The 13,464-nt window shown below is 46.8% G+C and overlaps 1 protein-coding gene across 5 annotated transcripts in view; it reads right to left on the bottom strand.

Moving 5' to 3' along the window:
• The window catches only part of LOC117417172 (endothelin-converting enzyme 2-like), a 40,408-nt gene that overhangs the window by 6,915 nt on the left and 20,029 nt on the right, over positions 1-13,464 (bottom strand). For all 5 annotated transcript variants that reach the window (XR_009330657.1, XR_009330656.1, XM_059034248.1 and 2 more), the window contains 8 exons: positions 12,101-12,245; positions 11,580-11,795; positions 6,091-6,215; positions 5,124-5,270; positions 4,519-4,584; positions 3,409-3,597; positions 560-702; positions 126-240 (listed from right to left, as the gene is read on the bottom strand). Coding sequence is in view for 3 of the 5 variants with exons in the window: in XM_059034248.1 (XP_058890231.1) it covers positions 126-240; positions 560-702; positions 3,409-3,597; positions 4,519-4,584; positions 5,124-5,270; positions 6,091-6,215; positions 11,580-11,795; positions 12,101-12,245 (1,146 nt within the window). In the remaining 2 variants the exon portion in view is untranslated. The remainder of the gene's footprint in view (positions 1-125; positions 241-559; positions 703-3,408; positions 3,598-4,518; positions 4,585-5,123; positions 5,271-6,090; positions 6,216-11,579; positions 11,796-12,100; positions 12,246-13,464) is intronic.

Here is a 13,464-nt window from a genome sequence, read left to right on the forward strand (position 1 = left end):
ACACACACCCCGCCAGTGCTGTCTGACAGGCCCTCTTAACCAAGCCAGTAAGTCTCTTCCCTGATGTACAAAACGGCACTTGAAGTGAACCAGACTAACGAAGCCCTGCTCCCCCATCCCCTCACCTTCTTGGTGCCGTACAGACTCTCAAGCAGCTTGTCCTGGGCGTTCTCGAAGCGCTGGTCCAGGCTGGAGGCTGTCTTCTGCACGAGGTTCCAGATCATGTAGTTGTTCAACAGGCTAAAACGGGAGAGCAAACATTGAGGGGCAGTGATAAGGTAAGGTTTCAAACCCTTGGCTAGCACTCCTTTAAAGAGCCCTACTAGTTGTTGGCTCAGCATCATCCACCGTGCACTCAATATACTGGAAGGAAGCCCCATTAGTTCCACTCCAGGAGCATTCCAGTAAATCCAGTTCCTGATGTGTTGCACAAACAGACACTTGAACAGAACATGGTCTGCAATGCTCTGAAGCAGCTCTGTTGAATTCCTGACTATGCTCAGTGTGCCCCACTCTATGCCCCTGCTGGTGTCAGGTGTAGGAGAGGGGGGCACCTCACCTCTTGTCAGTCTTGTTGATGAGCTCCGATACCTGCTGCAGGTACTCCCTGGCGTACACCACCACCAGCTCTGTGTCATTCAGGTCCAGCGGAGACAATGCTGAGGACAGGTAATCCAGCCAATTAATCACCGGAGCCAGAGTCTGCAACACAGTACGGAGCGAGAGAGTCAAAGAGCAATCTACACAGAGCAAGCTATACAGTTATACTGCAGTGTAGAGAGCTATCCACTGCACAGCGCTACACACTGCAGTGTAGAGAGCTATCCACTGCACAGAGCTATCTGCACACTGCCATGTCTGCTTCCTTTCCATTATTTATTAAATAAATAATAAAAAAAACACACATTTTAATTGTTTATGGTTTGTATGATACCAGCACATCCATTCAGTATGTGTTTTGTCCCCTTTTGATCCCCCACAATTTTTTGGTTTTGTTTTTGGAATATTAACATTTTTCAGCTGCTTATTGTGTTTTTATGCTTTTCGGTTCTGGCGACAATTTGATCTTTTGGACACTTGCCCGTGGGCAGAGACTGGAAACAATTCGCTTCGCCCAGCTGGCCTCTGCAACTCACCCACCCTGCCCCCAGGCTGGGAATGGAACCCCGAGGAGAACACTGAGCCCCAGCGCCCCCTGCCCCCAGGCTGGAAATGGAACCCCGTGGAGAACACTGAGCCCCAGCACCCCCTGCCCCCAGGCTGGGAATGGAACCCCGTGGAGAACACTGAGCCCCAGTGCACCCTGCCCCCAGGCTGGGAATGGAACCCCGTGGAGAACACTGAGCCCCAGTGCACCCTGCCCCCAGGCTGGGAATGGAACCCCGAGGAGAACACTGAGCCCCAGCGCCCCCTGCCCCCAGGCTGGGAATGGAACCCCGTGGAGAACACTGAGCCCCAGCGCCCCCTGCCCCCAGGCTGGGAATGGAACCCCGTGGAGAACACTGAGCCCCAGTGCCCCCTGCCCCCAGGCTGGGAATGGAACCCCGTGGAGAACAATGAGCCCCAGCGCCCCCTGCCCCCAAGCTTGTCTCTAGCAGATAATTAGGAAGATTCCATTCCATTCAAGAACGCACAGCAGCCCCTGCCAAATCTCAAAGTGCCAGGCTGTCGACATTTAAACACAGCTAATGGGCTCATCTTCAGGCTGCACATGTCTATTGTAATTAACCTTACTGTGGTCGTGCAAAACATATTCCACCTCTCTGCAATGCTAGCTGTTGCTTAGCAACTACAGAACCGCCACAGAAACAATAGGCCTTGGATTTAAAAAGCTTAATCAAAGAAACCAGGTAGCAGTGCCTACTGTCAAGTAAGATTCTGAAAGACCGCAACACCCATGATTTGTTTTTTTCAGTAAATATTTTTAAATATAGTGTTATACATCCCCCCCCCGTGTTGCTACACCTGTTTAAATAACATACCTGTCATTTTTCTTTTCATTGTTAACATCCTGACAACGTTTTACACTTTTCAGAACCCTGCTACTTACTCTTTAAATAACTTCCCCTTTTTGTGCAGTAAATTCAAATGGCATGTTCCGTAACACCCAGTGCCACTCTGTGACTACATGTCAGATCTTGTACCAAGCAGACCGTGTGTTAGTGGCATGGATCTCAGAATTTAAACCTATCCTGCCTGTCCACCTCCCTGTTCCTCCCTCAGTCTATTAGTAAGCCACAAGCAGCCTGTGACTAATTGACCAATTTCTGCAGGAATGCCTTCCCTGTTCACAGCCTGTGATTAAAATGCAGTTTGGCTGATGGTTTTATTCACCCGGCCATGTGACAGTGTGTAATCGCTCTGCCAGCTCTAATTCCAGGGCGGGTTACCAAAACCAATAGAATTTCATGACCTGCTTTCAGCCTAAACCAAGTCCATTCATCTCATTCATCCTGTTAATCGAATACCAACCATGCCAGCCTTGGAAGGGCGCTTGACTCTCTTCCTGCTGGTTTTAGACCTAGTACAATTAGTACAATTATTTTATTACTTTGAAGAAAAATTGCCTCTATTTGCGCTTGGTTCAAAATAAGAATCCTGAATATCCAATTGCAATGGAAGACATACGACTGAAACACTGGAGATGACTACATTTCACACTGGAAGAGACACAGTACTTTGTCAGTTATTACTGTTATAATACTTTTAACCAATTAACACATGTACTATATTAGGTTACATTGCTTTAGGAGACCTACATATTTTTCATAGCTTGAAACAAAAGTCACCTATCCTGCAGAAGAAGTATTTTGCAGTGTGATGTGCAGTGTTGTGCAGCATGCAATTTCTGAACTTGTTTGTATTTACTCGGGTCTCCTGTGTAAATAACGTAAAAAAGAAAGAACAAACCCTGAGCCTCTTCCCTGGAATTACAAACAGTTTGGAGCCGTGCAGCTCCACCCAGGGAGGGAGCAGGGAGGTAGTGCACCTCCGGGGAAGGGGAAGGGGAAGGGGAAGGGGGGGGGGGGGGGGGGGGCAGATTATTCTACATCACAAAACCACCACACGATTCTGCACAACTGGAATGCTGCTGATAAATCAGGCTATGACCAGTACAGTGCTTGTAAATCCATGAGAGCAGATGTCTATGTGAGTTTTCTACAGAGTTTCAGAAAACAGTTGCACCTTGCATCAACTGCTAAGATATGCCAACTATTTACAGACATCCTCTGCTCTGAATTCAGAGGCATGCTTATGTATAATGCACCAATTCACCAGATAGAAACTGCTTTTGACACAACGCCTTAAGGGAGTGGTAATGGTGCAGCTATCCCTGTAACAGCGCAGAGCAATTTCAGAAGGGTGGACAGATGGACAGACTCACAGAGTACGGTACGAGTACGGTACCTGCAGGTCCGCGACGGTCATCTTGTGGTAGATCTTCTCCTCGTCTCTCCGCTCGTCCTGTGGCACGGTGATGTTGGCCAGTGTGGTCTCGAAGTCCAGAATCTGCTGCATCTGCGCCTGCGTGGTGTTGTGATCCCCGCCCAGGAGCATGCCCAGCTCAGCCATGTACTCCAGGTACGCTGTCAACACCTGCCAACGAGGAGTTGGGATGAGAGGAACACCAGGAGCACCACCTGCTCAGTGAATGGAATACAGTCTGCAGACCCTGGGTCATCTCCACATCTCACTACCAAACGTGTGGGGCCACCTTTATCCTGCTGTAACACTTTACATGCAACTCGGCTCAAACCGCATTCAGTTATTCTGTTATTTAGAGTCGCCGTTGAGTAACTCAATACATTTTCTATTCATTTAACTTTTCTAGACTGTTCAGCAACAGCCTTTTTTGTAGTTTGTCAAAACCAACTTGTTTAGTTTGTGAATGCAGGCTTGCTGTTCATATAAAATGCATTTGGCTCTTTGATAAAGCTCCATACAGTAAGAATCATACACTGTGTGTTACACCCCGTATAACAGTTCACCACATTAAGTTTGCAGTGTTCCCCATGCTTTTCATATGAAGTTTTTGCAGCTGGGGTTCATTATCCTGACCAGCAGACTTCCAGCCCTCTAAGCAGCAGGGTTTGAAGACTGGTATTAGAGGCAGGGGGACTCGTTCTCCTTTAATAGGGCATGTCAGCAGCATATATATCCCCTGCCAAGGATACAAATAATGTATTGCATGTGTCTGTACTGCTGGAAAGTAGGTCAGAGTGTGCATAGGCAATGCTCTGATCACAAACATGGATAGCTTCATCAAACCTGCTGCACAAGACAAAGTCTTCTGTATTTGGAATAACCTTTTTACAACAAATATCTATGTAATGTGTAAGACCTTGTTAGTGCGTCAAAATGATCAACAGATGATAGCACCTTTGGAGCCCACAAAGACAGGCAGACTGAGTGTTGGACAGACCTCAATCACTCCCTCTATATTGTGTTAATGTCAGCGTTCCTGTCAGCAGTATGCCACGCCATCTTCAAGAGCCAATGGAGGAAACAGACACTCACCTTTTCATTGGCCGTCTTGTTGAGGTAATAATCCCGAGAGGGAAGGAACAGTCCCGACTGGTCGAGCTGGAAGGGAGGAAAACAGGGAGATGAACCCCCCAATCTGCCACCGGTAAGGAGACACCTGCACTCAGACCCTCAAGAGAGGAACCCCCCAATCTCCCAGTAGTAAGGAGACACCTGTGCTCACACCCTCAAGATAAGTACCCCCCAATCTGCCAGCTATAAGGAGACACCTGTGCTCACACCCTCAAGAGAGGAACTCCCCAATCTCCCAGCAGTAAGGAGACACCTGCGCTCACACCCTCAAGAGAGGAACCCCCCAATCTGCCAGCTATAAAGAGACACCTGTGCTCACACCCTCACTCATAGGAATTCAACATGCAATCCACAGATCAGTATTTTCGTGTATTTATTACATCCCTGTCTCATGTGCACAGGCCTCTCCAGACACCTGTGACAGAACGTCATCATGACAGCTCCCCTCCATTTAACAGCACCTAAGAATGCCTTGCCATGAACAGTGCTCTAAAGCTGTACAGGGCACTGCACTGCACTGAAGAGGGCACATCAGTAACAAGTCATGCGGTAATCTTCCCTCTCACCTGGATGACGTTGCTGTTGGAGTTCTTGGGGTCAACGCTCACATAGATGGTGAAGAAGGGCATAGCTCTGTAGGGTCCCGAGACGGTCTTCAGCACCTCCATGAAGTTGTCTTTATCCCAGGGGCCGGTGATGTTCCAACCGCCTATCTACAAATACAGGACGGAAGAGCATTCCCTTCATTTAACTGACAGACACACAGATGCAGCTTCATAGAAGCTAGGACTCGAGCACATCAAAGTAGAATATCAACTGAATAAATCCATTAAGAACTGGACCGAAAATCTTACAGAGCGAACCTCAGCATTGTAAAAGGGTAGAAAGACGTTTTTCACAGCATTCAAAAAAATAACATTTCATGTCTCATGTCTCCTTCAGATCAGTTCATATTCTGCTTTGGATGATAGAGGATTTGCCTCTGGGGGATTTTTCTGGTAATTCCTTCTGGATTATTTGAAAAAAGGATAAATAAACAACACAAAAGAGTAGAGAGAGAGACAGCAGAAAGTCTTATCAGTGTCACTAGCTTTCTTTCCTCCAAGTGTCATCAATCCATGGGGATGAAGGGAAAGGAAAGGATTTCCGCAGAAGCAGTTAAGAAAATAAATCGCTACGTAAGCAGAGAGGCCTGCACATTATGGGAGACAGTTAAGAGGCTGAGCAGCATGGCATTGATGAGTATCCTTGCTGGGACCACGGTGTAAAACCATTGGGCAGTGCTGCTCTTTTTAAATGAGACCATGAACTCTATTCATCGAACTGGAACCCTCTGAGACTGTGTTTTAAAAGGAAGTGAATACAGCTACAGTATTCTTCAAACTGTTCTTGAGTGCTGTTGTTCTCTTTAATATGAATCTAGAAAATTATACAAGCCTCTGCACTTTGCTTCGACTGGAGAGCAAGATGCTTTGCTGTTGGTTATTTTCTGTAACCCTGGTGTTATTTTGAAAGTTGTGGTTGAAGACCTACCTTGTTGATGAGGTCTATGAGTGGCTGGGCTCCCAGCTCCTCGATGCTCTGTTCGTTCAGGCAGGACAGGTAGTAGTGCTGGGTCTTCTTCTCTGCCTCGCTGCTCGAGTTAAACGTGGTGTTCTCTGCAGGGGAAGCACAGTGCTGTCAGCTAGCTCACACTGCGGGAGAGGACCTGGCACACACTATGAACTCAGACAGACCACAATCCTCAACAGCAAACGTTACACCTGTGAGAGATCATCACGTTGAACCAAGACAACCAAAACACAGACACGAAATTCAGGACAAGCATTACAGGAAAAAAAAACATGTGCTGCTCCACTGTTCTTTCTTTAATGATAAGTTACTTTGTTTCTGTTCTTTCTTTAATGATAAGTTACTTTGTTTCTGTTTTTTCTTTAATGATAAGTTACTTTGTTTCTGTTTTTTCTTTAATGATAAGTTACTTTGTTTCTGTTCTTTCTTTAATGATAAGTTACTTTGTTTCTGTTCTTTCTTTAATGATAAGTTACTTTGTTTCTGTTCTTTCTTTAATGATGTTACTTGGTTTCTGTTCTTTCTTTAATGATAAGTTACTTTGTTTCTGTTCTTTCTTTAATGATAAGTTACTTTGTTTCTGTTCTTTCTTTAATGATAAGTTACTTTGTTTCTGTTCTTCCTTTAATGATGTTACTTGGTTTCTGTTCTTTCTTTAATGATAAGTTACTTTGTTTCTGTTCTTTCGTTAATGATGTTACTTGGTTTCTGTTCTTTCTTTAATGATAAGTTACTTTGTTTCTGTTCTTTCTTTAATGATAAGTTACTTTGCAGATCTTCTGTCTCACGTTTTGGGAAGCATACTCAGTTTGCTCTTGGCTGTTATCTCACTTAACCAATTAGATCCATGAGGACTCTTATATCACAGGAGGAGACAGGGTCGTGTTTTTTTTTTTTCAAGTCAGTTTTGATTCATCAAATTAATTTTCAGCAGTTACTGAAAACGAAACACTACAAGTGGAAAGCATAACAAAACCAGAGAGCTGGGTAAAGACTTGCTCAGTTACAAAAGCACACGAGTGCAGAGCTTTTCACCAGAATTGTTTTCTCTATTCATGTTGCTCTTTTTTGTCATGTCAGCAGCTGTTTAAATGAGTCTGTATCATCCTGCCCTGAAGGTATAGCCACAGTATTCGTGTGGAGCCCTGGGTGCTGTGTGTTGAACTGCCTCAGGGCCTTCACTGCAGCCCCAAGTGAACGCCAGGAACATTTCTCCAAGGATGAGTTGCCTGGCAACACAGCAGCTGCAGGTTAGCAATAGATTAACGGGACTAACGCAGTTTGTGTTTGCAGTGGATGCAGCTCATAAAGAACAGGTGGTACACTCAGCTCCCAGGAGGAAACAGTCGCCCCTGTCAGATGGAATTAGCGCTTGTGACGTCATCACCAGTGTGTGGGAGAATACAATGTGGAACAGGGACTGTGCTACCGGTTACACTGACTTAACAGCATACCCGGTTATTGTTCATTTTCCTGTGAAATCAAATGTGAGATTTTGACATTAACACGTTGACTGGCAGGCGCTGTTGGTTATTTTGTTTCTTTGAGTTCAGCGTCAGTAAGGATTTCTGTCACCTGTGTTTTAATGCACTGGGGGGGGGGGGGGGGGAGTTTGGAACTTTACGGTGTATAACAGACAAGACTTGACCAATAGAATCCAGTGATTTTCTGTATGCCACCAGAACTCAAGTCATTTTCTGTATGCCACTGTGGCAAAGTGCCCCGCCCCTGTGTGCATTTGTGTGTTTTGTGTATGTATGCGTGCGTATGTAAATGTTGGTGTATAGTCATTGGTACACGGGATATAAACGGGTCTGTGTTTCACGTGTATTTAAATTGTGTATTTGTATTTAGGCACGGGGATGGCACATCACATCACGTGCAAGTAAAAAGTAATATGCGAGCACGGGAATTGCACTTTAATTAATTCACGTGCAGTTGTACCGAGATTCCAATTGAATGATTGACTAGCAATCGAATCTCGGTACAACTGCATAAAAGCTGCATGTTTTCACTCACTGGGGGTTGGTGTTCGGTGAGTGGAGAACGAGTGTGGAGAAGGAGAAAGTAAATAGTAAGAAAGTAAGAACGTAAATAACTGTCTCACTCACCGTGTTTCGTTTGTCTGTCTGTGCACTGTCTGTTTACTGTCTAGTCCGTTTTGTTTACCTGTTTATTTTGGCGCAAGTGCCGTGTCCTGTTTTTTGTGTTTTGTTACAAACGTTTATTTTCTGTCTGTTTATTCATTAAATGCTGAGCGAAAGCATTCGCTCAGCTCCACCAAACTCCACATCTCTCTGTCGTTTGTGTTCCTGTCTTCTGGTCTGACATCACCCACTCAGCCATTCTTGTCACAGCCACCAGAATGGCTTTTTCAGGGTTGATAAACATCACTGTTCTTATCGCTACCCAGGCAGCAGCATTGCAGTTTAACAGAATTCATTAAGGCTCTTCTTTATTTCTTTTCTGAACTAAATTGATAATCCTCTGTTGACTATAATCTAACATGTGCAAGGATCTGCTGGCTCGCTGATGCTAACCAGACCCTACTGTACCTGCTCATTAGCAGCTGATGTTCAGTGTCTGTTCTTATTAAACAATCTTCTACAATCCATCTTTGTCTTGTTCCAGATGCTCCTGTCAGTATAATTACATTGGGGGGGGCGGCAACTGACAAATTGCAGAGCCATTTCTTACTCTGTCGTTGATTCCACTGTTTCGTGTTTTATAATTAGCTGTGATCAGTTTCTCCTCCCCGGCCCCGCAGCAGGGCAATGGGAGTGACCGATAAACTGTGCTTAGAGTGTATGGGGCTTTACATACAGATGTGCTGTCAGCAAGCACTGTCCTAATGGAATATCAGAGGTAATAACTGCCATGGAGACAAGGGTTAAGGATTGTTGATTTTCATATGCAGTGGAGCGTGCAACCTGGGTTTTGAATGGGAGCATGTATACGTGCAGCAGGTGTTACAGCTAAGCAGTGGTGCAGAGTTATATAAGATTTAGGATTGCAGGGGGAATGAACACAGGAGAACACATAGTTCCTGCAGAACAGCATCAGATTGAGCCTGAATGTTGCATTTTGTTACTGTTGGTACCACACAGCTGTGCAGTCGACACACCAGGCTTCAATCATTCTTGACTACTCAGAGCTTAAAACATGAAGGCAGAATTTTAAAAAAAAAACTTCACGTGTTATTTATCTTTGTTGTATAGTACAGTAAATAAAAACCAAGAGATCGCAATGCACTTTATCAGTGTCCCAAGTGTGGACAGAGCCTTATTCTTACATTCCTTCTTTCTCAGCTACAAAACCGTCAACTTGGTTTCTGATCTATGAAATATCTACACATTGGCCCAAACACGTCAGACAATTTTTTTTGAAAAAAAAAAGAAAAAAAAAAAAAAAGCATTTGTCTTCTTGCCAAAAAAAAAAAAAAAGGCTTTATAAATCATGCATAATAATATATTCTTGCGAAGACCACTGAATATTTCATGAAGGTCATCAGCAGACTTCTTTGAAGTTTAGTTAAAAGGTAATTGTTCATCTGAATCAGCTGCGGATAAGGCTGACTCTGTGCACTTGCTTTGTTACTGCAATGTGTCTCGGCTTCTCTCAGAATAAAAGCAGATTGTAAGAACAGTACTCAAGACCTCGCTGCAGTGCTGTCTGGCTGCCTTCTCAGCCATACCACCCCCTCCTGGAGGTCTCCCATACAAGTACCAACCAGACCTAACTCTGCACAGAACCTAAGGTGGCATTGCTCACAAAGCAAATCAATCACTGACGTGACGGCCTGACCAGATTCTTTCAGTTCTCTTGTAAAGCACAGCCCTGCAGTTTCCACTTGGCTTTACTTAAACAACACGGAACGCAGCCAGCCCCCGCAGCACCACTGGCATGCCAGCCATTCCCCTGCCTACTGGAGCAGAACACTGATAGAAAGAAATCAATGCATGTGAGGGAGGAGCACATACTGGGGCAGCGCTGTGACAGGGCCCCAGTGCCTGTGAGGGAGGGGCGCATACTGGGGCAGCGCTGTGACAGGGCCCCAGTGCCTGTGAGGGAGGGGCGCATACTGGGGCAGCGCTGTGACAGGGCCCCAGTGCCTGTGAGGGAGGACGGCATACTGGGACAGCGCTGTGACAGGGCCCTAGTGCCTGTGAGGGAGGGGCGCATACTGGGGCAGCGCTGTGACAGGGCCCCAGTGCCTGTGAGGGAGGGGCGCATACTGGGGCAGCGCTGTGACAGGGCCCCAGTGCCTGTGAGGGAGGACGGCATACTGGGACAGCGCTGTGACAGGGCCCTAGTGCCTGTGAGGGAGGGGCGCATACTGGGGCAGCGCTGTGACAGGGCCCCAGTGCCTGTGAGGGAGGGGCGCATACTGGGGCAGCGCTGTGACAGGGCCCCAGTGCCTGTGAGGGAGGGGCGCATACTGGGGCAGCGCTGTGACAGGGCCCCAGTGCCTGTGAGGGAGGGGCGCATACTGGGGCAGCGCTGTGACAGGGCCCCAGTGCCTGTGAGGGAGGGGCGCATACTGGGGCAGCGCTGTGACAGGGCCCCAGTGCCTGTGAGGGAGGGGCGCATACTGGGGCAGCGCTGTGACAGGGCCCCAGTGCCTGTGAGGGAGGACGGCATACTGGGGCAGCGCTGTGACAGGGCCCTAGTGCCTGTGAGGGAGGACGGCATACTGGGGCAGCGCTGTGACAGGCCCCCAGTGCCTGTGAGGGAGGACAGCATAATGGGGCAGGTGGATACTTGCATCTTGAGACTTGAGTTTAGCTCCTTGAGTCTGGCAAGAAAGTTACAGTGGTGTTATATTTGCACTCAAACATTAAACTTAAACAGAAGACACGGCTCAAACAAGGAAAAAGTGTTGAGAGTGAAACGGATAGCTTTGAGGATATCTAGTATGTGACTGTCAAGTGAATTCCGGGCTCTTCCCACAGTAGTTCAGCGTGCCGTGGTGGAGAACAGTAGCAGGTGTGTTTACTCTGGCTTCAGTAACCGGGCTTGTGTAATTTAAATGCTTTAAAATATTTATTCAGTGATGAACTACAGTGACCCTTTAAAAAAATGTGGACAAGAATATATAAAGTATTGGTAAGAAAGAAGGACACGAGAAAGGTGATGCACAGAGTCAAAAAAGCATTTTTGTGCTTACTGTTCTACAAATGTAATCGCTGGGTGAGAGCTTGGTACTAGTGTTTTACGATGACGTTAGCTACAAGTACTTGTGTCGTCCCTACCTTACCCTGAAACAGCACCCACTGAAACAAGGTACATTCAAGAGGCCCAATTATAACTTATAACTCATGACTGATGACTCACCCAGCAGGTGTTTGAGGAGTCTGGTTCTGATGACTCACCCAGCAGGTGTTTGAGGATGGTCTGGTTCTGATGACTCACCCAGCAGCTGTTTGAGGAGTCTGGTTCTGATGACTCACCCAGCAGGTGTTTGAGGATGGCCTGGTTCTGGTCCCAGATGCTGTTGAAGGTACTCCAGCGAGAGCGCCCGTCAGGGAGTGGGTTCTTCTTCATCCAGCCCCCACAAGCGTACTGGTAGAAATCCTCGCAGGGATCCACGCTGCGGTCCAGGGCCTCGATGATCTTAGAGGACACCGTGATGCAGGCCTCTGTCAGGCACAGGGTGCGGGCCGGGTCTGGAACCAGCAACATTACACTTCACTACAGCTCAGTAACAACACACTGGTATTTAGATCTGTATACAGTCCCACCCTGAAGTTCTCAACGACGAAACGAAATCTGCAGAGCAAAAGCCAAAGAATGTATTTTCTCACCTGTGCTGTAGAGGATCCCCAGGGCCCCCAGCTCTCCTCTCACCTGTGCTGTAGCGGATCCCCAGAGCCCCTAGCTCCCCTCTCCTGTGCTGTAGTGGATCCCCAGGGCCCCCAGCTCTCTCACCTGTGCTGTAGCAGTTCCCCATGCCCCCCAGCTCTCCTCTCACCTGTGCTGTAGCGGATCCCCAGGGATACAGCACACCCGAACAAGGCCAGGACCGTCACCAGGAGCAAGCCAGTCAGGATCACCTCCAGCTGGGTCCTCCTGCCCATGGCACCCAGAGAGTGGACACCTCCCTTCCTGAAGCCGACCTGGGATTGGGGAGGAGGGAATACTTTATTATTTATTTTTGTTACTTTTGCAATTAATTAAAGGACCTGGTTGGTCCAGGACTGGAATATATTGAAACTGCCACAGGTGAGTACCACTGGTTTAACCCTATGCCATGAAGCAAAACCAGCAAAAGAATTTCAATCTGAAACAGTTATTTGCCCACCAGTGTCCTGGACAACAACATGTGTTAGTACAGTGAGAGATGGTCTGCCTTCCCAGAGCAGAAGAGGAAACAACACAATGTGATGATGAAAATGAAAACAAAAAGCAAACACATACACACCCTGTAAACTGTACATCAATTTGAGCACCGAGTCCAGTGCTCAGCGGGTCAATGTTTGTATTTGTCAGTCCCATTACCCTGGTCCGTGCCTGGGACAGAACTGATGAGCAAGATGCTGTTCTGCCCCGTGATCTCCTGAATTGCAGTCTGACTGAGTGAGATGCAGCCCTTCTCTGAATTGAGGATGTTATTTTGCACGTGGTTTAAGAGCCTGGACTGTGGGAAGTGTTTTCCTGGATGTTTAGTTTGGCTTTTGTTCTGTTTGAGTTCCATTTATTCAGGCCCCGAGGAGGAGTGTGTCAGTATGGCTCTCACTGAGACTCGGAGCACTTCTCTGTCACACTGAAGTCTGCTTTGAAACCAGCTTTCTTGACTAGTGTACCCTGCCTCCACTGTCAGATCTCATCTGTAAACTCACTGATCACTTCCAAATTACTAATGGCACGTCAGCCGCTGTCGTATCAAAGACTAAAGAGAGAAAAAACTGGAAACAAAAAGTACTGAAAGCTGAAGCACTAATCCCCTTAGCAAGGTAATAGTGTCAATGTGTGAATCAGTACAGATCAGTCTTTTAGAGTCTAATGTCTCCTCCACCATACTGCAGTGGCTTTGATTGCACGGTAGTGACAGCTAACCAGCGTGGTAAAATGTACCTTCAGAGTCCTATTCACACCAAGGCCTCCCAATCAAAGGACATCAAAGATGAAGGTGGCAGTAATCTGCACAGCACCCTGTTCCAATCCGAAAAAGAACCCTGAATGCTTTTTGTGGCTTTTGTGTTTTTTGTCCTTATGAGTAATTCAAAACCCTCACCACACATCTGAACAGTGCATGTCACAGAGCCAGAAAGCCACAGAACTACTGACAATCTTCAACATCCTCCCACGGTAGCCAGTGGTGGTTTATTGAATCGA

This window comes from Acipenser ruthenus, chromosome 12, assembly GCF_902713425.1.
Source record: "Acipenser ruthenus chromosome 12, fAciRut3.2 maternal haplotype, whole genome shotgun sequence".
NCBI classification, from domain to species: Eukaryota; Metazoa; Chordata; class Actinopteri; order Acipenseriformes; family Acipenseridae; genus Acipenser; species Acipenser ruthenus.